The following is a 27,435-nucleotide window of genomic DNA, read 5'->3' on the forward strand; positions in this document are numbered from 1 at the left end:
GGATCTCTCTCTGTAAATCAAAAGGAAAAAAATCCAACCTAAATTTGTTTTCAACAGTGTACCGGAATGGCTCAGCACCAGACTTAAGATGAAGAAATGAAGATAATTGTGTGCTCAGTGTAGTGCAAAACAAAGAATGATACTGTCTGGCTGTGAAAATTGTTTGTCTAGGTACCTATGGAGCACAGCAAAAACTATTTCAGCAAAATAGAGTTCAATATGATTTGTTTCTGAGAATTCCTGTGTGGCCTCCACAGTTAACACAGGAACCTAATGGTGCCTGTATATTTATATAATTTTGTTAATATTCATAACTTAAGTTCAAAACCCGAACTATATATTTTTGTCAGTAAATTTATTTTTTACCATGGTTTACCTATCATGGCTTCCACATATGACAACTTCTAACTGTGCAGTGCACACACCTGTTGTCCTTTTGTCCCAGGGTAGAGTAATGGTATTCAAACTCTGTAAAGCACTTTCGTGATGTTTCCTGTGAAGAAAGCTGAAGAAAATAAATTTATCTTAACAGCACCAACTGAATTTCCATCTTCCAAGTTTGTCTTGCTTGTTTTGTGTTCCCCCATGTGTAGCATATGGGCAGCGGTGCAGTGGATGTTCGAGGCCCAGTGCAGAAGAGGAGCTGGCTCTGGCTGCTTTCTGCTTCTGTTCCTCCAGCACTCCCTCACTGTCCTGCCTCACCCCTGGCTTTAAAACAGTGTCCATGAGGGAAGAGAACACTGGAGAACATGCAGCACACTCAGATCCCAGGTTACTGGTTTCACTGCGGGTTGTATGTGCCTTGATTTTAGCTGCTCCCCCTTCTGCCCTGCCCTAGGATTCACAGCAGCTGCAGGAACTGTGTGGCTCCAATACTCCTTTTAAAACTTAAAGTGGGTCAGGGAGTGGGTTTTTATCTATAAAGTGAGAATACCAACACTATCCTTCCATGGCAGCTTCTGGAGACTGGGAAAAAGTCACAGGAACCTTAGGTGTTGCCTGGTAATAGTCACACCTATTTTAAATGCCTGCAATGCAAAGCAGCATTTCAGAGGTAGAACAATGAGATAAACAGTTAATTCAAAGTTAACGCCTTACATCACATTTTGAATTAACTTTAACAGCAGCATAATTTTCAGTATGTGGACTTGGAACAAGCTGGAGACCTTTGACGTCCACAAATACCACAGAGCATCAAGCTGTTACAAAAAAACCCAAAGCAGAGTGGTAAGACTGTAGCTACTGCAGCTAACATAGCAGTCTTGTCACAGCCAAGCCCCCAGTGATAGGGGCACAGATTTCACTTCTTTCAAAGAATCAAATCCCTCACACTTTTTCGCAATCCTTCCTGACAATTCCTTCAGATCATCCTGATAGCAGGTTGCAGAGCTCACTGCCAACAGATCCACTGCACTACAGCAGGAAATCAGAAGCACAAAGTACAGCTTTGCACATAAAGACAAGCTGCTTGCCTGTTCTCTCTCACCTGGAGACCCCCACGGCACAGGTGCCTCGTCCCTTCCCCAAGCAGCAAAGTCAGTTCTGCACAGCCCAGAATGACTCTCCAGGTTGCACAGGGCTTAAGTGCTTGTGGCTCAGTCTTGGATCTACAACAAATCCTGATGCAAACTCTTTCTAGAAAACAGTATTCAGCAGCTAGAAAAGAAACATAAAATACACCCTTGCCTTCAAAACAAAAAAGAGGCAAATTAAATAGACTTCAGTGTAACATGTATTTTTCCAGACAACTCCACTGGTCCTGTGCAATTGGATGCTGTGCTTTTCTGTTCAGACAGGCTGTAGTAATTCCAGAATTTAAATACAGCTCTTCAGGTTCCAGGAGAAGACTTTTGCAGTGCGCTCACATATATGAAGTTCAGCAAATGTAGACCCAGACCCCACTGTCACTGAAATGGTCAAAGACTTTGTCAAATATTGTGGCTGTCTGACTAAAAACATTTCCAGCTGCCAGAAACTGGAGTCTTTGTCTGGCTCTGGCTCCTGTCACAGACTCAAACAGGGAACATGATCAAGACAAACTTCACCTCTTGGGTAACAAAATTGCTTCTACAGTTGCTGAGCATATTCATTAGCACTTAGGATGGCAGCACCTGTAATCTATAAAAATAATTTATTACACCCTCTATTAGTACAAAAATTTACAAGCCAGTTCTTTTTGTGTGGTTTCCTCCTTCCAAGAGAAAATATCCAAAGATGAAAAATTAATGTAAAAATCTAAGTCAATTACTATATGAGAAATGCAATGGAATTCTCATCAATTGGTATCTTCCCCACAACACAGACATAAGAGTGTTTTACAAATTATTTCCTACCTATTATTATACAACTGTGTCCACAGACAAAATCACTAGTCTAGTGATGGGATAGTTTGGACACGTTAAAGTATGTTTTGGGTGAATTCTTGCCATACTTTTAGATGCTACTGGTAACCAAAGCAATTTTTCCTATACACATTACTGCAAATTTATTTTAATCTCAGGACAAGTTAGAAGTGAAACTCAAAGCTTTTAATTTTTTGGGCAAGAATGAAAAAATATAAATATTTAAAAATGTACAAATTAAGAAAAGAGAATATGCTTTAGTGTATTCTGGATCGCTTGACTCTGCTCATTTCTCCCAGTGCTTTTCTTTTCTGGGATAATCCAGTTCCAAGATCTGAGTTATTCTGAAGGCAAGACTCAGCTTCTAGCAGGCAGTAAGACTCCATAGGGGGAGGTGGATCCTTCAGTAAAGAAAGAAAAAAAGAGTGGGTCAGCTCAAGAAGAGCAGCTTCTGAGAGAACAGAAATAGCTGAGTAGTTGTCTAAAACTGAAAAATAACAAAACAGACATTACACACCTACATTTTAAATACGTTCTGTGAGCAGGTCCCTACCCTGCAAGAGATCCCACTGCCAGCACCAGAACAAGTCATGTCAGAGGATAAATTTGAGGTCTCAGATCAAAGCCCCCAGCACAGGCATTTTATGGCCACAATTCCTGGCAAAGAAGGCCCGTGCCTGGTAGAGCAGCTGTCCCCTGCAGGAGGCTGGGAAGTGTGGCAGGTGGGGAGCCGTGGGCGTGCCCACCTGGATGAGATAGTCAGCGATGTACTCAGGTTTGAGGCAGTTCACTCCCTGGGCTGCCGCCTCTGCCACGTTAACCCTGGAGTCATCTGGCTTCAGCTTACCAAAGTCAGCAAAGAGGTGAGTTGCTTCTTTAAAGAGAGATGCAGAATGGCCAGTAAACACCTACAGACAAAACACAACCCAGGAAAGTTTAGTTGTGTTTCTTCCCCAAGACAAATGCAGTTCATGACCTTTAGTTTCGCTCATCAAACTAACAGAAAGCAGTGGGAAATCAAATACCATTTACAGCTGCATTCTGTACCATCACATACCTGTCCAAAAGGATGATCCTTCACATCAGAGCAGGGCACAGAAATTCTATCCTCAATTCCCACCAGCAGTACTGACTTGTGTAACTTCAGACAAGCTGCTCTGCCTGACCACTTGCAAAGTGAAGATGACAAAGCTTTCTCCTCCCACCCTTTGACCATGTCTCAACTACGCTGTGTAAGCAATTTTGTTCATTAAGACCTTTTACTCACATGAAAAATGCCCAGCACAGAATTAAACAGAAAGAAAAAAATAATTAAACAAACATGTATGTATTTCATTATTTTTTTCAAACAACTACATACTTTTGCTCCTCCTGACTGAAGAAGACGCCTGAACCCTGCTTCCTTGGTTTGATCAACGTTCAGGATCACTTTCCAACCACTGAAAGCTCCCTAGAAAAATGACAATTCAGTCAAAAGTATGCTGGTACTGAAAAAGTACAAAGATTTAATGGATCTATAATTTATTCCTTTTGAGAATATCCATCAGATGAAGACTTGCAATTACCAAGTTTTGCCTTTAAGTATGCATGCCAAAAAAAAATCCAGACCATACAGCTACTGGGCCACAATCAGCAGCTTGCCACCCAGCCCTGTCTAAGAAAAGACACTTGCAGAGAGCATGCTTTCCAAAACACCAGACACTGCAAGAAATTTATCTTCAAAAACCCCCAGTTAAGTGGAAACATTTTCCCCAGTTCCCCCAGCATGCACTTGGTTACAGTAACAGAAGAGAGGGCCAACTGGTTGCCTCCTACAAACACTCAGTGTGGTTTTCAGATGGGCGAAGGGCATGGAGAATTTGTTACAAGCAGTCCTTTTAAAAAGGTTACTGTTAAACACACACATGACTTTTCCTGACATAACTGAAACATCACCTTTCAACGAACCCTCAACTGCAGTGCCCGAGTTGAGAGGAGTTGAAAGGCTTTGGGGAGTTCAAGTCAGACTTCCAAAAAGCTCAGTGAAAGACTATGAAACCAGTAACTAGTAACTAGTTTTGGTTTCCTAGCAGAGCTGAGTTAGGTCAGCTCTCCAATCAGAGCTCTGAAGAATAAACATCATCTTACTGGCTGAGAGACATTTACATATGTAAGTAGCCACATTCCAGCCTTGCAAAACACGAACACTGATTCAGAGGAGACTAAGACTTTTAATATACCATCACATAAACTTTTTTAAAAAAACAAAATTGCCTAACTAGAATATATCAAGCCAAGACATTTTGTTCTTGGTAACAAGACAGGTTGCCTTCCCCTGACAGTGAAGTTTTTAGTTTCTTGGTGACAATCCCTGTCCTGTCCATCCACATTGTACAGCTTACATTACAGAAGCATCTATATACCTCAACAATACCCATTTCTTGTCTCCCTTTGTGAATTTTTTTCCTCCACCTCATGGCTGCCAGTGCTAGTTTCTTCTGGTTTACATTGATTCCAGATAAAACATTAAGTACAGAGTTACTTCCCCACTCATAGTCTTCTTCCTGAAACAACCATAAGCTTGAATTACAAAGCAGTCCTGACAACTTTACCAGCAGAAAAATAGATTTTAAAAACCCACACCAAATAGAAAACAAAAAACCCTAAAAACCAAATCCCATCTCACTCTAGCTATATATGTGGATTTTATCTAGCCAAAACAGCTCTAGGTAAAATTGATTGCAAATGTTTATCTAAATTAACTCATGTTTTCTGTAACATCAAGTCTTATACACAACCTGATTCCTCTTGCCGTTACATGTACAACAGAATTCAACAGCAGGACAAAGCAACTCAAGCCACTGGATAATACTGACTATGTTTCTGCAGTGACTTCCAAAACAATTAAAGTGATTTTTAATACATAAGGATATGAAGCAATCTACAGGCATTAATTTAATGTTAGCCAAATCAAGGTAGAAGAACTGTCTGACCTAGGAGAACTGCAAAATTAACAGTCAGGAAGGTATCAGAAGAGGTAGAGTTCAAAAATATTTACGTACATGATTATAAAATCAAATTATTTTAAAATAATATATGTTCATTTATTGAAAGAATCAAGATTTTATTCTTGGTTTAACAAGAGCCATGTAAATTTAGCTGACAACAATAAGAATTTACCAAAAGGTATTCAAAGACTCAATTTTAAGAAGCAATTATAAAAAGCATAGGTATTTCATTTATCTTATACCAGGAGTTTGGTGCAGGACTAGTTTTCAGACAAAGCTGGCCAAAAACTTCTCAGATTTTGGATTCTCTAAAACTCCCATGGCTTGGGCACCCTAAACTAGCAATTGGTTTTGAGAAGTTGTCTCTTCCTAGTAGTGCAAAACAAAAATAAATGCAAAAAATGTAAAACACATTGATATCCTAGTGATAGGGTCACCTGCCTGAACAAAGCAGCCAGCTCCTCTACACGCCTCCAGGTAGGAACGATGAAGCACCCACTTTCCAGCTGCCATCGAAGCCAAGAATTTTTCATTCCGAAGAGGATGTCCCACAACAATGTGTGTGCAACTCGGATCAAAGTACTGTTTCTCAAGTACTATTCCACCTTGAAATTGAGGAATGAATTGGATTCAAATTATCTAAGTGTCATGCTGCACACAGAAAGGATCAACTCAAAGTGAGAATTATTTGAATTCAGATGAAAACTCAGCTCAAAATTACATTGAGATTATTATTAATGAAATGACTGGGCAGAAGCTGCTAGGGAGGGAGAAGCAGCCAGGAAAGAGCGGCTCTGTAAAATGCCACAGCAACACACACAGGAATGAGAGACATCAGAAGAGAGCCCATCCTGGGCACTCCCAACAGTAAAGAATGAGGCTGTTGTGAAGACAGCTGAAAGAAAACCATCAGAAGACAAAACCACGGCTGTTTTATGGCAAAGCTGATCACTCCCATAATAGTAATACTGTATTCAAAGAATTGCTCACAAGCACAGAAAGCCATGAATTTGAGACCTCAAATCTGACGAGTCACTAATAGAAGCCCTTTCTTTTCCCCAACAAGCCACAGCTGAGCAGACAAATACAGACACATACAATGCTTTGCATTTCACAAGTATCTGATACCTAATTCCTCAATCAGATGGCAGTAATCAATTCTTTCTTGAGGATTAAGAGAAGACAGCTGAAATTTACGGAGCTTTTCTGCTTCTTCATCAGCCTTCTCATCTTCAGTAACAACCTAGAAATACAGTAACAGATGTTGAAAATATGACAGAACAATTAGGTCTCTCTGCCAAATATTCTGGGTTATTTATATATTAAGTTTTCTTTTAGCTGGGAAAAGCAGAACCAAATTTGTCAGTCACTTGACAAAAAGCTTCGATCTTATCAAATTACCCTTAGGCTCCTGCTTGAACATCCTCTTGGTTCCCCCTTTCTTAAGGGCACAGCTGAACTAATCTGTCGTAACAAGTAATCCTTCATTCACATCCATGGAATGCCACGTTGAACACATGAATAAATCAGCATTGATCTATCACACTGCCTCATTCATTCACTTTATATCAAGTTTGAATACTATATTCTTTGAGGGCCTTTCCACTAACATGGCACATTACGCTTCTGAAGACACAGAGTTGCTGAAACTTTAAGCATTAAGTGACACACTGCAGGTGAGACTATAAGCTCATTTCCCTTTCCAAGTTCACAATAAAGTAGAATTTTAAACCAGATTTTGGCAGAAAAATAATTTCCCATTTGAACCTAAACATAAAATTCCAGATACCACCAAAGAAACAAAGGCCTACATTTTTTTCCATCATCCTAACATGGCTGGAGGAGTTCCAAGTAGGACACATAGTAATTCTTCACTCCACAGCCTGCCTCAGCATTCCAGCACTAACTAATGAGACAAAAAGCTTTATTTGTCTAAACAGCTTTACTTTTTTTAGCAGATATTATTTGTTCAAAAATTACAAAGTAAGGAGGAGTATTGAAAAGAACAGAAAAAAGAATAGAACTGCACAAAAGTAATCCACCTCAAGATTTTAAATGCAGATCTGCACATTTTATATTTATCATCAAATTCAAAATTTCTTAAAGTATTACTGCATCTCTAAGATGCATCATAAATATTTTTCCATTTGACAAACCTTTTCTTTGGGCTCTGGTGCCACAGGAGGCTTAGCAAGCGGGAAAGCAATGCTGGGGGCCTGTGGAGTAGGGATCAAGTTATCCTTAACTGGCGTTTCAGGATCTCTACATATGGGATTCTTTAAACTTTCAATCACATCTCCATCCTCAGCCTCAGGAACAGCTGTGAAAGTAAAGTGGTGTTGCATGACTTGCCTTTGGCACAATATAATTATTTATAAAGTAAAAGATAAAATAAAAATAAAAAATCCCTACAATTGCTGCTACAACATGTACAGTTATATTTCTTATACAGTTATATATTTCTAATTTGCTTTAACCTCCTCTAGGATAAGGTCAGTTTTCAGGAAGACTGCTGTCACAGCAACTCTACAAGTAGACTGAGGGAAGGAGTTGGTGGCAGCAGGGAGAGAGAAAAAAAGGATTCCACTGTCTCAGAAGAAAAAGAAAGCAAAACAGATGAAAAAACATTTGGTTGTGGCAGAAAAGGTATGTTGCTTCCTTAGTCCTAGCAACAGACTTTAGACGTCAAGAAGAACAGGGAACACAAATAATGTATCTTTACCGAATCCTGACCCAAGCATGTCCCTCAACAACTTGACACATCTTGGTTTTTTGGGTCCATAAATTCATCTTTTACCCCAATTTTTCACCTATAAATATTTCCACTACAATGGAAAAGATTCTGCTTATGGTATTGAATTCCACTATACTTACCTGAGGGGTTATCTGGAGGCAAAATAGCTTGGAAAATTTTATGAAGTCTTTCAAGTGGTTGGCTTTTTTTGGAGCCACAGCCATCTATTTTTAGACAAGTGTATTTGACCACAAATGAATGAGAAAGTTTTTCTTTAAAAAAGAGCAACACATAACAGAGCTCAAAGATGTGAAATTGTATTTTTGGCATTTGAGAAATGCCAACAATGTTCACTTTTTTTGTAAGTAGAACTCAAATGCTACTGTATTTTAAAAGTCCCAAAGACCAAATGCATGCTGTTGCACAGAACAAGGATATTGCATTTCTAATTTTACCTATACCAGCCATCTCTGCATCAGGTACAGATCCTCTGAGGGCAGACTCATCCACATTTTTACCGGTGTTACTCTGACCTTGCTCAAGGTACTGAGAAGGACTATTAGGCCACTGAAGGTTGCTGACAAGTCTTGCTCTCTCTTCCCTCGCAGTAGGATCATCCCAAATGATCTGCTCACTCTGGGATGGCTCTGTGTTTACATCTGCCAGTGCCTGGCGGGACTGCCTAAGGGAAAAACCACAGATACCTTACAGACTGATTTTACAGAAGAGTTCCACTCTAGAAGGCAATGTGTTAATGATCACATCAACTGCAGCACCCAAGTGACCTCATTATTAGAAATTATAGCTGAGAAAGAGGAAAATTTCAGTATAGAAGCATTCTAGCACCCTGGCTTTATGAATCTAAGTGTCAGCATGGCTGAAAATGGGCACCCAAAGTACCAGTAGATATTTTTATTGTATACATATGAATAAATTATTATAAAATCAGCATACCTTACTCTTTATTGAGCCTATTTATTGGCAAATAAGTGCCAAGCTAACTGAATAATTTTGCAAGGGTTCCTTTACTGTCTTACTGCATATCAGTGTTGATGGGAGTCCAAATCCTATTCTCCATTTGGAGAGAAAAGCAAAATAAAAGAGAAGAAATATTCACAGAGGTGCTTTGCAGTAATGCCGACTGTTTCTTTAAGACCTATGTAAGCATTCATAAACACTTTCTTCAAAATCTATAAGAACGCTAAGGATTCTAAAGAGAAAGAAAATAAGCCAGTCCAAAATCTGAACATTAAAACCAATCATACTATTCTATTTAAAAAAAACCAAAACCAAGATACCCACTGGGGATTAAGAACATTCTGGCTTTACCTACACATCCAGTTAAAGATCCTGAATTGCAGGAGAAGGAACTCGAGCACATTAGCAGAAACAGACAACACATCTGAAAACCTTGGAGGCCTACTCAAATTGCAATGAATGTCTAAATATATGTAAGGACAAAACAAGGTACATTTAAATATAAATCCATACCTTAGAGCTTCCAAGACCCTACTGCGGCCATTTCGCACAGACCGTGCGCTATCAGGAGTGGCTGGAGAACCATCAAAGCTGCTTCTGGAAAGTGATCCTCTTTGCCCTTGTGGTTTCACTAGTGATGTGGCAGACATGAGCTCCTGCAGCTGCCTTTGGAAGTTCTCCCTCATTTCTAGTGCTTGGGTTAAAACTTAAGAAACAAAACTCATAATATCACAACTCTTATACTATAACAAGTGAAAAGTGAACAACTGCTCACTGTTTCAGTGAAAACTGAAATTCCAGTCAACCTCCCTCCCCCACCAGGACAAAGACTATACATTAAAAAGAGGAAAAATATGGGTAAGAATATCAAGAAAAACCACATAAGCCCTAAGTCACCTATTCTTAGACACAAGGAGAAATCTCCAGCTCACTTCTGAATCTCCTTACACAATCTTAGATCCACAATTCTTCCAGAACACATTCATTTACAAAACATATACTCCAAAACAAAACCCTGTCACATTAAGGATGAACTTCAGTGTTTTAAAAACAAATACATGGCAATTAAATATCTTCCAATGAATGATCATGATTTTCTTGCGGGCTGTCAAGATCTTTAATATAGGGAGGAAAACCCTTTTCTGGCATCCAGCAGCAATAAAAGCTAGCTGTACTTTAGGTAGCATATTAATGTACTGGTAAAGTTTCCAGATTTTAGCATTCAGCACCTGGAACTGCAAAGACTCATATTGATAATCTGATAGTCCATAAATATTCAGTGGTTTACATTTACCTCCTTTGGATTCACTTGCTGCAATTTGTTCTTCCCCTACATTGACTGTTTTCTTTATTTCGTCAGTAGTTACATCATCTTCGGCATCATCTTCATACACTGGAATAATCTAAAACCAATGAAGACAAATAGATTTCTCATACACCAATTTTTTTTTTCTTTTTTAACCATGTGTGACACTTGTAAAAATTCTGAAGATCATTAATCTTGCCTGAGAGTAAATCTAACCTTTCTGCTACTGCAATGACAGTAGAACAGTGAACAGTAGCATGGGTGACAACTCCTACTCTGCAGTTTTAATGTTTGCTAAAGCAAGCCCACATCTTGGATCTCATTACCTACAAGAAAAGACATCTATCTTTTCAAATTTGGAAAGCAAATCCTGAAATTCCTGTGTTTTCCTCCATCACCCTAAAATATGAATATTACAAATGCAGAAAAACCTTAAGGAACATCTGCATTAGCTACTCTTAATCACTAGCTAAACCTGCTTCAGGACATTGCTGAATTAGTACCAATGTTTTTATTACTATGTTAATATAACTATTAAGTGAATTCAAATCACTTCATGGAAGACACATTCCTATCACACACCATACCTCATTTTCATCTGCTGGTTTTCCAGTTGAAAGAGGTTTACTGGAGGAGGAGGAGAGCCTGATGTCTTGCACTGCACTGATGTCCAAGCTCATTTTGGGATTGTAAGTGTGAGGAAAGAGAGATTCAGGAAGCCGTTTACATTCTCGGGCACTCTGTAATAACATCAGTTAATAAGAAAAAGATGAGGAACTGATTGAGATAAAAGAAACTTCAAAAAAACACTGTCAAAGAAGTACTTCACACAAAGGGAAAAACGTGGTTGCCATTCTGGGAAAAACGTAGCAGAAGTTTCAGTGGAAGAGAGTTTATTTTCTCCTTGTGGAGAACAAGATAAATATACATCAGTGAAAAGGATCACTCAATTTATTAATTCAAAGCAGGATGCAAAACATCAGTCCTTATATATGTTTAGTGTAAATGCATACAGAAAATCCACTGCCATATGATTGGTTTTAAGCCTCCATTTCCCTTTACTTTTAAACAGGGAATAAAACAAGCTTCATACCTCTAAAAGCCAATGTTCTGAAACAATATGTATACCCCGTTCTTTAACAGATTTGTACTCCTTATTGTTATCATTCTGTCCTCCCTTATAGATGAAGTGTGTTACTGTTTCATCAAAGCACCATCTGGAAAAGAGAACAAAACACAATTTGAAGATGGAATTTCTATCAAAAAGTATCATAAATCCAGCTCAGAAATTGTCCTGTCTCTTGTTCAAGTTAAACTACTTTTGCTTATTCTGTTATGGCCCAATAAACAATAAGCCCACTTTCTTTGCCAAAAAAGACAGCATTCAGTTTCATGACAGCACAACTTCAACATGTTTTGAAGGCATTCCTGAAGAAAATAAAACTAAATGAGATAAATATATAGAAAGTAGGGGTTTTGCTTTACATTTTGTTTTTATTTAAGTGGAATTTTAAAACAGTTTCTGAAAAGAATGTGTGATCCAGGACAAGAGCTTTTTCTTTTGTTGTCACGTTGAACTGCAAGTGAAATATTCATCCTTGAAGGTCAAAATAAACAAAAATGAGGACTGTTAATTTTTAAACAGATAAAAACAAGTATTTGCTACCTAATCCAAGTATCTACAGCATTTCTAAGGTACTACCAAACATAAGTGTAACTTCCTTCACACCATAAATAATAACACATATAAAAATCAGCAACAAAACACAAAAATCAGATTTAGTGGAAGTAGAATTCTGTCTTAAATAAAGAATGTTAAGTTTGCAGTTTCTCTTTGTGACAATCTATTTTTCCTAAGCTGTTCTAAGCTTTTCACTGACTTAGCCATGCTTACAATCTAGAAAATAATTTGTTTTGAGCCAGGGAGAAATATACACAAATTCACATTAGATTCAAAATATAAAATATAAAGCAAACGTTAAACCATCCAAAAGCTAAACTTCTTCAAACCAAAGGAGAAAAAGAAAATTCCTGCAATTAAAGGAGACTTCTGGACAAACAGTCTGAGATTTACAAAGAACACAGGGACTGAGGATGTGGCAGGGAAAAATGGCCTTATTCCACATTACAAATGGATGACTTGTAATGTTGTTTCGGATGGTGAAATCTTATGTTTAGCTGTAGCAAAAGGCATATTAGGACGTAAAGACTCAAAGTTGTTAGAATTCACATCAGTGCAAAAGCTCAGAAGGCATTGGTATTGGCTGATACCTGTAGTCTGCTCCAAGAGAAGCCGCTACTGCATTCAGCTCCCTTTGCCTCTTACTAAGTTTTTTGCTAACATATATAACAGCATCAGCTAGAGGCTTGGGCTCTTCTTCCTGGTCAAGCTGCAGGGATAAAAACAGGAGAGTCACAACTGGAAGGCTTCGGTATCAATAACAAAAGTACTTTATTACTTAGTGAAGCATGTAGCAAAATATGCAGTGACAACAAAGGTTAAGATAAACACACTTCCTCTATTTTTTATGCTCCCCTACCCATGCTCATAACCCAGCATTATTACCATGCACTAAGAATGTCTCAAGATTCAGTCCATCTCCCTAGAACATACTCTACTCCTTTCGTCATGGGCTGAACACTGAAATTAAGGAATTATCAAACCTGATGCTACTGAAGTATTTCACTGTAGAGGAGTGAGAGAAGTAAGACTAAGGAGCTACAAAACAAGGAGCAGCATTCCCTTTCCAGAGGTCATTAGCTTTCTTGCCCCCCCTCAACAGTAAACAGTGCATTAACATGGCAAGCAACACATAAATAATCCCTTTCCTCCTACATCTTTTTGTTTTCTCTCACTTTTCTTCTCCTACTAAGCCCAGAGGAAAGCAGGAAAAGAAGACACATGCATTAATAAAGGACTCTGAACTTTAGTCAAAGACAAAATATCTAACCTTGTTCAGCTGGACTCTGAGAATTTCTTGAGTGTGGTATCTCATTCCAATACTACAGGGTCTAAAGTGGTACATATTTATATGCCATGCTACTTAGCAACTTATATGCCATGCTACTTAGCAACTGCTTAATATTCAAGACAGTAGTGCAGATAGTAGAAAAAGGTTTTAAAATTCTTTGCCTTCCATGAGGAAATTCCTCTATCCTACATTCCTTTAACTGTCATTGAAGAACACAATCATATGAATTTGTATTCCAATAGATCACAAATAACGATTCACAAATTCCTTTGCAACTGAAATCACAAAAGGTAAAGCTTTTTCTTAATTAAATCTATACTCCAGCAATTAAACTCTCAAATTTCCTACCACCTCTGGCTGTGCAGCAGCCAATTGAGGGCTGGCAGTAAGAGCTGCTGCGTGCATTGTGCTGCTTGCCAGTGCCACTTTCAAGTTTCTGCCGATGACTTCAGAGAGAGGTGTGCTCGGTTTCCTGGTTCTTTGTTCAGGACCTTTAGGAGTTTCCAGAGCTTCCAGAGCATCCTACCAAAAGAAAAAAAAAAAAAAAAAAAAAAAAAGAAACCAACTGACTTTCATGAACACCTCACAAAATTCTCATTCAAGTGCAAGCTTTACAAATACAGTAGGACTTCATACTCCTAAACCAGTACAGCAAACTACAGGAACAGCTACCAGGTGCAACTGTAGTACCACTACACAAAAGTTGTACAAGGCAAACCAAATCTTAGAGTCTGCAGAAGCAAAACAAAAAGACAACAGTTTATTAATCTCTCTGTTCACTGCCATCACTGAGAACTGCTCCTCAGTAGAAAAGCCAGTGACCTGACCCAGGTATTCCTAACTCCAGCCAACTACTTTAATGTACTCGCATCTTGCCCCACAAGAGTTGCATATATGATTCTATCTGCACCTTTAAAATATCATTTCACACTGTCCTTTTTTATATAAAAAAAGAAATTTTGGTCTAGAATATCTTGCTTTTGAAAATTATCAGAGCATTCACTTCATGAAGCAGAACTAGCTAAAGAGAACACTGGATTCTTCTACATTTGCAACAAGTTTTGTCCTCCTGTGGGCAGAGGGATTAAAAAATAAAACAGAACCCCCCCACACACAACACACAACCCACAACAATCCCCAAAAAAACTAACAACTCTGCAGGAATTCAATGCATTGATCTTTCAGTTAAGGCCTTGAAAATTAAAAACAAATTGGAAGCCTTCCAAAGCACATCTGAGTTATTCAGGAGCTCTTCCAGTGCAGATACTCCCTTGATGACGATCAACAAAGAAACAGGACCTCCACTTACATAAAGAAGAGATGAGACCCCCGTTTGATGCAAGCATGAAGCTGATTTTTTGATTTCACACATCAATATAGACCTTTCCAACTAAAGCTAAAAACAACACAATCTCAAGATTGGTGTTTCTAAGTAACAATACTTAATCAGAACTCTGCACAGACCCTCTGCACAGACCAGCATAGGCATGTACGGTCTTGCATGATTTATCTAAAACAAAGCACACCAAGCATACCTTTAGCTTCTCCATTCAGGGTTCTGCCTCAGCTTGCCAGGGTTTGTGGCACACCCAACTTAGTATATCCACTTCAGTCATGAGTTGAGCAGTGCTCTGAGCCCTGCTCTCCAGCTGTATTTCCACACTCCCTTCCACTCCATGCTCTACTAACTGTCAGGGAGGCTTTTCTGCTGCCTTTTCTAGCCTACTGTGGCCTTCAGAATAAGACACTGAAACCAAAATCCCATGCATTTTTCAGCTTGCAATAATAGATTTGTAATTGCTTTAAAGCTATTACATTAAAAAATGTCATCAAAGTAGCACTTAATCAGAAAATGCAAACACTTGTTTCCGAATACCTGGAGCAAATTTAAGTTGCCTTGTCACATTTATCAGTCTCTTGATGCAAAGAACCCAGACTAGATACTGTCTGAGGTGTAGGACACACAAGCTTATGATGCAATAAGCACAGAGGAGCTTTGCTAAGGACATTACAGCACTTATTATTCAACAAATTTAGTTCACAGGCTAAACTATATAAATAAAGGAGACAGTTTTCCTGGTTTTCTTCAAAAGGGAAAGTCTGTATGTGAACAGTATAAAATGGGTAAAAGCACAGGTTTCTGTGATGTTTTAAGTTTATGCACATCTTAAACAGTACTGGCCACACAGACTAAAAAGTTTGCAAAAATCACCTTTACATCAAAAGAAGGCTTGAACAACTTGTCTTTGGAAAGAAACTTTGATGGTGTGTCAAGACTTAAAGATGGTTCTTTCTGGAGTGGTCCCCCTTGTGCAACAGGGGTCGTCTTCCCAGTATGATGAGAGATTACAGCTTGGAAAGCTTTACTCTGGAACCTTCTGATATCAAGGGGGGTCACAGCTCCTTTTTTTCCAGCTTCAAGGAGATGAGTAGGCAGTTCTGAATCAGGAGATTTAACAGTTGCTGGTGTCTTGCTAAGCTGAGTAATGAAACTCTCTGTATCTTTAAAAGAAACAAAATATAAGCAAGCAAACTGGCTTTTCGTTTCAACGCAGACCTCACATACTCATTTAAAAATAAAAACCATGAAGATCTGAAGAGAGGGGCACCAAATCATTGCAGACTAACAAGTCTGAAATCCTAAGATGGATCTCTCATCAATTCCCATGCAAGCTACAGAGCAGCATACATGTCAAAAAGGACAAAGTTGAGACACTGAGCTTGAATCTCAACTGAATGATAACCACATGACCCCACTAGCTCCACCAGATTTGCAGCAAACACACAATATCATTTCTGTAATCAAAACTCAACAGCAGGAAAAAATATGGTTGCATATACAACCTGGTCCAATGGAAAGTGTCCCTGTCCATGGCAAGAAGTTGGAATTAGATGATCTTTAAGGTCCTTTCAAAATCAAACCAATCTACAATTTTATCTTAATATTTGGAAAAATATCCTTTCGCTCTAATACTTTGAAGGTATTAGGAAAGAAAATTCCATCATACCTGCCTTCTTTAACATGAACAAACAGAACAATGACACAGTCATATCCCCTAACTTGCTAAGAACCAACCTTCAGCCTCTGCATTTTCAACCAAGAACTTGCTTTCATCAGCCCTCTTTCCTGTCCTTGCAGACTGCAAAAGCCAAGCTACAGTGACTGCTGGCAAATTCCACTTCTTTGCAGCTTCATACTTGGAGCCATTTGGTTCTCTCACCACAAGATGGGTGCTGGCAAACATTCCTTTTTTGGCACTGGCTTTCCGCACAAAGAATTCTTGGACTCTGCAATTAGATTGATTAAACATTTTATTTAGATTTCATTTAGTCATAAACAACATTAATCTAGGACACATTTATACTATTATAACTTGCATTCTCACAACAGAAAAAGAACCAATAAAAGTAGATATTTAAGGCAACTCACTTTGCATTTTACAGCCTAACCTGCAGAAAAGAAAAAGAACCACAAAAATACCCCCCAAAAAAACCCCACAAACCCCCAAAACAACAACAAAAATGTTACACAGTAATGCTACAGTTTTGCTTCTACCAGCATTGAAAACAGTATTTCTCATACTCCAGCAACACCCCATTTTAAAATCATATACTGGGCCTAACATTCTTCAGCAAGATGAATCGAACATGTCAAACCAGATCAAATGGTACTTACTCTAAGCTACACAATATTGCCATGTCATGACTAAACATGATTTTCTTAAAAGTTTTTCAAAGATCTTGGTGAACTCTAAGCAAATAGGGCACCATTTCTTAGGAGCTAGCTAATGAACGGAATTTATTCTTATGAAGTTGAGCCAGATAGTACTGAAGTGATTCTTTCCTAGACAACCAAAGAGCAACTTGGAAGGCCAGATCTGCAAACCTGACTTTCACTGATTGGTTCAAGAGCAGAGTAAAAAGCTACTGAGATTCAGTTACTGGGAAATAAGAGACTGAGCATATTCTCGTAGAAATTTGACTGTGTGAGTACTGACCATACTTCCTTAAAAGAGAGCAAAATGAAAGACCTATATACTGATATCTCATTGCTTCAGCACCAGGTTTTGTAAATGAATGGAATTCAAAAGAGCTTTAACTCCAACATTGACACAGAAGAAATGAAATGCATAATGGCAGCACACTGACTGTTTAATGACAAGAGAAACTGTGACAGGAGAAGTACCTGGCTCCCAGCAGTCCTGCCAGATAAACAAGGGAGTCTCTCTCTGCACCAGTGAACTGGCTAAAAGAAAGAACACAATCTTCCAGAGGGGTAGCTCCTTCCATTACCAGGACTGGGGTGAAAAGTGGATTGGATCGGAGATCTAAAAGGGCCTGCTGTTCCACACATGTTATCTTCAAGAAGGTGAAAGACATAAAAATGTAAATCAAGCCAAAGCAAAAAAGATTTCAGCAAGTCTACAACAGCATTTATGGACTCAACAAGAGCAATCCTGCTTCCATCATCACACGTTAGACAAATTAAGTTCCATTAGATCAGACAAACTCTTTTTTAGACCATGTCTATTTTGTCAAGTTTGACATACTGAAGCATTATTCAGAACTTTTCAGTTACTAAAGTTCCAACCCTGCAGGTTCCCATAAAACTGGAGGCTTCCAATTCAGTGCATGATGTGAGGGTCTGTAGAGTTTTAATTCACAGGTAGTTACCTAACACTGAAAATTACTAACAGCAGGTAGTGCTGCTCTTGCCAAATATGGTTAGTATTCTTTGACTTTTAGGCTACAAAGACTTGCTCTTCTGCCACGATTTTTTTTAAAAAAAGCTATAAAAAGCATGAAACAAATAAAAATATCAAATCATTATTGTGACCTAGCTCCTTCTACACTTCATTTAGACGGAATGCTGTCAGACCTTCTAAGCCTGGGTCATGACATCTACTTAAGCGTTGTGTGGAAAATGGAGTGAAACAGGTAAGACACCCAACAGATGCAGAGGCTTTAATGAAGAGTTTTGTTTAGCATATTTCAAATTAAATGAAGCTAATATTTCAGTATCTTCTTTATATTTAAGCCAATAATAACTGCATTCTGACAAAACAAATTTCTAATACAGATACCTGTTTATTTGGGAATTGAAAAAGTGTAACTCCCTTACCAGCCATGTATTTGTGACAACATCACCAACAGTTGCCTTCACGGTGCATCCTAATAAAGGTACCACAGCGTAGTCTGCAATGGTTCTGCTTTGCAGTGGCAGAACTTCCCCAGCATTTTCCTTTATAATGTCTGCAATGCAGGACTCATCCTCTTCACCAAAACCCAGAAGAAGAAAGCTCTTCCTGAAAAATAAGCCTCCCTCAGCCAGTGGAGAAGACTCTGCCAAAGATCCATTACAGACAGAAGGTAGATTCTCTCCTTGGGCAGTCGAGTTAGTAACATCACTGAAGGTTCTGAATGTTAATTTTTCAACTTCATCTGGAAGGTTAAAAAAAAAAAAAACAAAACCCAAGCATAATAATTGTTTGAACATCAAAGACAACCCAAAACAGTTTCATGAAGAAATTACAAGATTGTGCTGTTTTCAGCCAGGTTTTAGTTATTCTGCAAGCTCAAATGTTAATTATGAGTAGTTAAACATTCTACAGTATGCAGAGCCTAAAACATACCTGTTGTAGAACAGTTATTTACATATTGAGAGAGGAAGTCATCTTCAGCAGCTTTCTGGTGCTTTACAATGTTCCCAGTGTCTTTCTTCAAGAGACTCTTTTTTTTGGGAAAAATTGACTTCGTTCCAGGTTCTAAAATTGGATTCTCTAACAGCTGGTAATTTAGAGGGATATAGTGCTCCACTGGACATAGAGAACCTTTACCAAATGACTCCAGCAACCATTTTGCTGTCACTATATGAGGCCTATAAAGTAAAATGTTATACAAATGTTACAGCAGGTTTCAGACCAAAAAACCCAGTATATACACACACACACAAAGTCTGTAACTCTAATACTAAGGCAATTTACAACCCTTAAAAGTTTAATTCTTTCAGTCTGAGAACAATGCATGTCATAATTATTTTCTATAACATAAATTATACCTGCCACTGCTGCATTGCCAAGTTCTTCCTCCTCAATGTACCAATAAATACCAATACATTAACACCTCTTTTCACCAATAAGAACACGTGCTTTTCTACTCGCTGAGGTCACCCATGGCTTCACAAAGATACAGTACTGAAAAGTATGTGTGGACATACTTATTACCACTAGCTGTAAGTCTCCTCATTCAAATCAGGAACTACTTAGTATTTTCAAATCAATACGTGATTCCAAAAAAACATACAATGGTTTGGAAGGAAATTTAAAGATCATCTAGTTTCAACCCCCCTGCCATGAGCAGGGGACACCTTAGACTAGACTAGGTTGCTGAAATGTCCATCCAACCTGGCCTTGGACACTTACAGGGATGCAGCACCACAGCTTCTCTGGGCAACCAGAGAAGTCTCATCACCCTTCCAGTAAGGAATTTCTTTCTAATATCTAAAGTAAACCTCCCCTCTTTCAGTCTAAGGCTATTCCCCCTTGTCCTGTCTCTATATGTCCTCTATATGTCTATATGCCAAAAGTTCCTCTCCACCCTCCTTACAGATTCCCTTCAGGTACTGGAAAGCCACGATTAGGTCACCCCAAAGCCTTCTCAATCTAATCCTCTCAGCCCATCCTCATAGGAGACGTGCTCCATCCCTCTGACCATCTTGGTGGCCCCTCCCCTGAACTCACTCCAACAGTTTGATGCATTTTCTGCACTAGGGACCTCAAAGGTGATAGGAGAAAGAAAACGAGGAGTAACTAGACCTTAAGCAATAAAGCTATCACAACCTGTGAGCTGTCTTGTCCAAAAAGTCTTTCAGCTCATCATTATTTTCCCCCACAATGACATGAGTAACATCTTCATTAATTTGATTAAATCGAACGCCACCACCACAATTAATAAGCTTTCTCATCTTTTCCAACTTCCTGCCACTGAAGCCAGAGAGATAGATCTACAAAGAGAACAGAGCAACAAATAGAGCCTTAAAAATGTTAAAAAAAAGAAACACTCAAGAAAAAATAAAGCAGAATGTTTTGCTATAATTTGCTACAACTGCTGCAGAACACAAAAAGTAGTGCTGCAACTTCTGAGAAGCAGCAAAAAAGTTAAGCATTTATAAAGATTAATCTATCTTTGCAAATTAATCTAGCACAGCTTCAATGTGTACCACTGTGAAATCACATAAACAGAAAAAAACTCCAAAAAAAACCCACACACTAATTCTAAAACTCATTCACTCCAATGTTTAAATACAGATGCCTATAAATATAAACTTTTATACTTCTACGACATATTTAATACAATTATACTCACAGAGATATGTAGACACACACACACAAAACCAGGTGGACACAAAATAAATCTGGTGTTTGTTGCTGACCCTGGAAACATTTTACTCAAGCAGAAAATGCAAGTGTTTCACCATAGTTGCTTTTGCATTGTTAAAACGGAACATTTCAAAGTATACACTGTTAAACATACTCGACACCCATCTAACAAATCTTCAGGGGCTTGAAAAGAACTTATGTCCAAGTTTTCCAGCTCATCAGAAAGAGGTTCCAGTCTGCTGCTCATAGCTGAACTACATGCAGTTTCATTAACACCACTCAAATTGATATTGGAAATGTGGCTGACGTCCGAAAGAGTATGAGCTTTAAAAAAAAAAAATTTAAAAAGAGGCATTAGATTCGGCTCAGCTCTCTCCGCTGCTTCACTGAAGAAAATACAAACTTGCCACTTAAAATTTTGTGGTGCTATAAGGAAATGTAAAGTTTGAAGAATGAAAAATACTAGGTAAGTAAAACCTTTGCTAAACCAAAGGGTTTCTTTACACATAGATTGAGCAGCATCTTACTAAAAAGAGTGCTGATGCATCTTCTCTTTATTTCCTAAGGGATGGCACCTGTGACACAGCAGCCAATGAGATTTGTTTTCAAAGCTGTTATTCCAGTTTTGTGGTCACCTAGTAGAAATACTTTTAAAATTAAACATAACTCTCTATTGTAGATAAATCAACTCTAATTTAAGAGGACTCAGTATGAGGTGGATGCACATTAAATCTGGCTATATCTTTCAGCCTACCAAGTGTGCTTACAAAATACTTTTAACTGTCCTTCTGTTATTAGCATGGAATAAACAAAAACAAGTGTATAAAGAAAAATAAAATAGAAAAAGATTAATAAAAACTTATTTGTTTCCTCCCCCACCCCTAAGACTGCTGTGAGATTAAACTCATTGCATACACTTGTTTTAAACTGTAAATGTAGGAACAGTTGTGCTTTTGTAGGACTTACAGATATACACCACTAGTTCTCAAGCCAACAATCATACACCTAACTCAAGCTCACTTTTTTAACAATCATCCACATGTTCCAAGTCTAAGCATGCTGGAATACTCAATGTGCATAAAAGCAATCTGCTAGGTTTCAAGCTTAAGCTAGATCTAGAACCCAAACTGTCAAACCACCATTTATAAAAGAAAGCACCTTACTCATCTCAAAATAGTTCTTCCACCTTAATACAAATGTTTCCTACCTTACTGAAACACATTTTAAAATATAAATATCTTACTTACTAGGAGGCTTGCTGGTGTCATTTGTAGGTGTTGATGTACTGGGTGCACTACTAAGTTTTGATCCAGTCTCTATTTTATACATTGTCTCATCCTGACAGAAGCCTTTCTTGATGCTGTCAGAAAACCACTGCACAGACACACAGTGCACATTCCACTTTTTGGCACATTCATACTTCTGACCTTCCAGATGTAAACAAAATTTAGAAAAAAAAAAGTCACAATCTTTAAAAGACAAAAGCATCAAACAGTGATTGCTGAAAGATGGCTGGACATTAAGAAAATTCAGAAATTCAAATAACTGATTTTAACGGACAAATTATATTATAATATATATGCTTATGCTGCAGTTAAAGTAGAGTAGAAAAATCTCATGGTCTGACAAGGCATTAAAGAAACAAAAAGGAAAAAAGGCCTTAAAGCTTTCAAGAACACAAAAAAAGGTCGAAAAATCCCACCATATTTCACTGTAGGCAAAGGGAAGAAAATCAAGGAAAAAAGAAAATCCTTCCTTTTTTCTCATAAGAAACCTAAAATCCTTTCATCTTCCTAAAAGAAAAAGGAGCTTTCATTTTATCTTAGTTGGGAATTTGGAAGGCACAAAGAATAATCAGTTAAAAAACACTGGGCCACAATCCAATTTCAATCACGGTACACATTAAGTCTTATCCCGCTCTCCCAAAAAAAGTTTTTCTTTCTTCATACCCTCTATGATTTTCCCTTTTCCTTTCTTTAAATACCATCTATATCTCTGGCTTTTTTTCATCTTTTGTTCTCTTTCTCATGCCTTTATGGTGAAGCAAAGGTGCCCTGTGTTAATCTTTCCATCAAAAGTGATTCCCTAAAGAGAAGCAGTAAGAGCAACACTGAAGCAGCCACAGAGGCAGTTCAAGCTTCTGTGCTTACACACATTCACACTACTTCAACTCCAGAAGCGAAAACACCATTTATTCTGTCAGTTTTACCTTTTGGCTCTTGAACTATGAGGTGAGTGCACTCATTCATCTTGAGCTGCCCCGTGTACTGCCCACCGTGCTCAGCAGTGAGGCGCTGCACTTCTTTCCTGTCCGAGCTGCTTAAGCCAGTGACACAAATCGTGCAGCCAAGGAACACAGGACAAGCATAGTCTTCCATGTTAACATCAGTGTACCTCATTATGCTACAGGAATGAAAGAGAAAGCAGTTATTTTGCAAGTAAAATCAACTAGGAAAATAAATTAGTCCGTACATAAAAATTACCATTAACCAAAACAGTTTTCATTTTTTCATACCCTTGCTGAGACTTATCCCACAATGCCTTAACCCAAGAGGGAAGTAAAATAGGTTTCTTCAGGGAAGCAGCTACCAAGTATTTCTTGCTGCCAACTTCTCCAGCTATAAGATGAGTTACTGATACGTTGAGGTCTCTGTATACACATCCACCCATCATTTGCACATATTTATGAACTTCTTCCTGGATGGAGAAAAAAAATAGAGAAAATTATCAAGGGGAAAACAACCCCTATGTGACAGTCATGTCCACCTTATACCAAAAACATGGATTTCAATTGTCCATGATCTCCCCTAAAAACTGTTAAAAAAATACTAAATAGATATATATGGAAGCCATAAAAACGTAACTGTAATTTCCATTTTATTTGCACTTATGATAAGCTGAACATAATATATACTCTAAATAAAAACATAACAATCACACTGTACGAGCAAAATTTTGCAGATGGTTGACGTTTTAGGTAGTATTAGAAAAAACATACCAGAATAAATATAAAGTAAACATATAAAATCGTATTTAAGTGGTATTAATATGTGAATAAGCTATACATAGTCTGCAAGCTACAGAAGACTTGATGGATCTAGACACAGGCACAATGAGACATATATGCCCTGACATATAAGCTGCCTTAGTAATGAGCCGTGCAAAGCAAGTATCAACGATAACCAGCTGAACAATCCATCCCTGGGACGGCCTTACCCTCACGTCCTTCTCCAGGCTGGTACAGGACACTGTCACGTCGGCCATGGTCATGTTGTACACGGGATACTCGGCTCTCGGGACACACCGCTGCAACTGCATGCAGTACAGAACCACCTGAGGTCCAACAATCCTACAGCCAAGCTACAATAAGGTAACAGGGAAAGCACAAAGAAAATAAGCAGAGGGTACATTGGCATCAGGATGGCTTTCCTTGTCTCTGAATTCTGAGGAAGGCAGGGCTCTTGGTCTGTCTTCCGCCTTCTCTAGCACCTCCAGGTAGCTGACAGTTTTTACTTTCAGTTCTGGATTTTCTGTACAATCCTTGTAGATTTTCTGGCCTCAGTAAAAGCAGCTGATGCTATGGCTATGGCCAAAGAATTCCAGCCAGCCTATCTTGTCCACTAGACAATTCCTTGCAGATCAAACACAATCATTTTTATCAGGAGATAAACAGTGTAAGAACCAGCTTAGGGACTCCAGCAGGATCAGAACCAACCATACCGTTTACTTTTCCAAATGTTTGAAAATCATCATTATGCTTTGCTGGTCACCGTCTTCCCTAAACACAGGATGAATTTCACACTGCTGCACTCAGTGCAGGAAAGAACATGCAGGATCTAAGTATGGACATGAGTGCTTCTAAAAAGGAAAGAATAGAGCTCTAAGTAAGTTGCTGGGTGACGTACCTTTTGGAGATGATTGAAACCCATGCCTCTGAAAGGATCACAAATGTAAAGTGACTTATCATTTTCTTTTATATTGAGTACTGTTTCTTCTTCAAGGATCTGGAGATGTTCTTCTGACTGGAATTCTTTTATAGACTGCAGGTAAATGATGTGTACAACATTTATTTAATCAGCAAATAATTAACGAAGAGGCAATCCTGTGCAAATTACACAAGTGCACATCCTTGAAACAGCTCCCAGCAAAGCTACCATGCAAACAGGTACAGGCAGAAGAAAGGGCTGAAACAACTCATGTGTGTCCCCTTCATTCCCTTGAATCTTCACAATATTCTGACTTAAACATTTGACACAGAAGCCTTAAGGACCTGATCCTGCCATACAGTGCCTTTGGCTCCCACTAACCTCCTACAGTAAAACAATGCACAGTGTCCTTCCAAAGTCCGTGCTTAGATAAGTGACCACCATCCAGGCCTTCCAGACTACATGTCCCTTTCCTACGGGTTTTGAAATTGAAGCTATTTCATGAAATTCTCCAACAAAACTGTTCTTAATCAACAAGCTTTATTACACACTAAGCACCCCTGCTATAGAAACAGCTTTATTTCCAGGTGTACACATATAAGTCAGCTTATTGCATGGTACAATCAGCTAACTCAGACACAGAAATCACATGCCAGTTCACAAGCTTACACAGGTGACCAAACCCACTTACCTCAAGTGCTTTAGAAAAATACTGCGAACTCTCGGAAGACTTTATGAACTTCACAAAAAACGGCTCCTTGCTATTTCTCATCCTTCAACTAAGAAGCAAAATCCAGTGAGCGCCCTGACATTCCCGCCGCGGCCCGGAAGCCCTCTCGCCCCTGTCCCTGTCCCCGCCGGGCCACGAGCCTGGCACCGACTTCAAACGGGGACGGAGGGGCGGCGACAGGCCGGCCCCCAACCGAGAGGCCCCTTTCCCACCGGGGGGCCCGCTCCCCACGGGGCCCGGGGCCCGCACGGAAGGGTCCCTGCTGAACAGCAGGCGCCCCACGCTCCCGAACCCCACAGACCGGGCCCGGCCCCAGCCCCTCACCCGCGCGGGAAAGCGGCGGTGCTGGCACTGCGCAGGCGCGGGGCGGGGTCTGCACGGGGAAGGCAGGGCTGAGGGGGCGGGGCCTCGGGGATGGGGGCGGGGCGGGATCTGAGGCTCCGCGTGGCTGCGAGCCCGCGTTCCGCCCGCAGGGTGCGCCGGGAGCACGCGTGGGGGAGCGGGCGGGGAGCGCGCCTGGCTGAGGGCGCGCGGGGCCGCAGGGGAAGACGGGAGGGGAACTTAGGGAATCACAGAGGGATAAGGAGTTGGGAGGGACCTGAAAGGGCATCTAGTCCCAGCCTCCCCTGCCATGGGCAGGGACACGTCCCACTGAATACCCTATACCCTATCCTGGCATTGAACACTGCCAGGGATGGGGCATCCACAATCTCCTTGGGCAATCTGCTCCTCACCACTGCCGCAGGAAAAAATTGCATCCTAATATCTAATCTAAATTTCTCCTCTTTCAATTTGTGCCCATGTTATGAATGATGTTCTATTTTTCCCAATTTATCAAGCAACAAGATTAAATTTAATAGTAACAAAATGAATACAATCAAAGTATTGGAGATGACAATTAAAGTATTGGAGATGAAACAATCAAAGTGCATATATTTAAGAATATACAAAATTTGGCAGTAAGTAATTTAGTATAATTGAGGTTCGTATAAAGCATAAGCAAAACCGACCGGGGAGGGGCCCCCCTCCGACCGGGGATACGGGGAGTGGCTCGCCATTCCTCACGTATCAAAGCATCCAGGCTAACAATCCCACTTATATACTGTAAGTTACAGAAGTTTCTAGAAAGCTCCTCCTAGTTTCTATTCCTAAAATTTACATAACTATACTGCACGGCGCATGCTCTACTAATGGGTTAGGGGGTCTCTTATCCTTTTAAGGGTCTTATTTCCGGTGAAGGCTCATCATCATCATCAGTGACCGAGGTGTGACCTGCAGGTAGCGCAGGCGCCCTGTGTGACTGAGCAGATGTTTTCCATAACATGACTTTAATTAAGTCCCATGCTTGTGATCATTCCATTTTTGACAGCTTCAAGGTTGAAGCTGTATTTCTAGATGCCGCTTATCAGACCTTCGTCCTTCGACTATTCTTGTCTGACTTTCTTCCAACCTCCTTCTTCGACTCCCAACATCTGGGAGATGTCTTTTATCCTGTCTCACCCATCTCCCCCTTCTCACTCTGTAACAATTGTCTTCTATTGATCTAAATACAATTTTGTTAATATAGTTACAACTTAATTAGCACGAATCACATTTATCACACCCATTACTCTTTGTCCTATCACTTCAGTTCCTGACTATGAGTACCTCTCTGGCTTCCCTGCAGGCCCCCTTCAGATTCTTTGCATTGGGTTAGGAAGGCCCGATTTTTGGTAGCTGGGGGGCTGCAGGGGTGGGCTGCAGGGGTGGCTTCTTTGAGCAGCTGCTAGAAGCTTCCTCCAAGCAAAAAATTGTTGCACAGTGGTTACTGTGGCCAGAGAAGAGTGGAGTGAGTTGAATTTTTCGTCAACAATCACCCCCCAAGTCTTTCTCCTCGGGGCTGCTCTCAATCGCTTCTACACCCAACCTGGAACTGTGTCTGGCACTGCCATGACCCAGGTGTAGGACCTTGCACTTCACTTTCATTCTTGCAGCTTGTGGCTTCCAAGCTGTGGACAAGAACGTGGAATGTTCTCCCTCCGGAGCAGGGCCTGGAATCCTGTACTGCACTCTCGGCATCTGCCTGCATCATGACAGGGTGA

General features: G+C 39.6%; 1 protein-coding gene across 5 annotated transcripts; it reads right to left on the reverse strand.

The window, feature by feature from the left end:
• Nucleotides 1–2,506: 2,506 nt before the first annotated feature.
• Nucleotides 2,507–25,729, reverse strand: TOPBP1 (DNA topoisomerase II binding protein 1). 5 transcript variants are annotated; one of them, XM_088165172.1, is made up of 28 exons: nucleotides 25,679–25,729; nucleotides 25,316–25,403; nucleotides 24,604–24,738; nucleotides 23,915–24,058; nucleotides 23,214–23,395; nucleotides 22,908–23,101; nucleotides 21,946–22,125; nucleotides 20,853–21,022; nucleotides 20,159–20,322; nucleotides 18,953–19,197; nucleotides 18,442–18,761; nucleotides 17,506–17,678; nucleotides 16,396–16,607; nucleotides 15,532–15,821; nucleotides 13,671–13,841; nucleotides 12,619–12,737; nucleotides 11,441–11,564; nucleotides 10,935–11,087; nucleotides 10,336–10,444; nucleotides 9,555–9,747; nucleotides 8,597–8,745; nucleotides 7,486–7,649; nucleotides 6,458–6,572; nucleotides 5,767–5,934; nucleotides 4,745–4,881; nucleotides 3,703–3,792; nucleotides 3,089–3,250; nucleotides 2,507–2,743 (listed from the first exon to the last, which is right to left on the reverse strand). In XM_088165172.1, the coding sequence occupies exons 2-28, from the start codon at nucleotides 25,394–25,396 to the stop codon at nucleotides 2,600–2,602; spliced, it is 4,488 nt and encodes a 1,495-aa protein (XP_088021298.1). In that variant the 5' UTR covers nucleotides 25,397–25,403; nucleotides 25,679–25,729; the 3' UTR covers nucleotides 2,507–2,599. The 5 variants fall into 5 exon arrangements, with proteins under 5 accessions (XP_088021298.1, XP_088021286.1, XP_088021289.1 ...); XM_088165160.1 differs by having other exon boundaries at nucleotides 8,519–8,745; XM_088165163.1 differs by having other exon boundaries at nucleotides 13,668–13,841.
• Between the last annotated feature and the right edge of the window lie 1,706 nt (nucleotides 25,730–27,435).

Source organism: Sturnus vulgaris, chromosome 1 (assembly GCF_052056855.1).
Source record: "Sturnus vulgaris isolate bStuVul1 chromosome 1, bStuVul1.hap1, whole genome shotgun sequence".
Lineage (NCBI taxonomy): Eukaryota > Metazoa > Chordata > Aves > Passeriformes > Sturnidae > Sturnus > Sturnus vulgaris.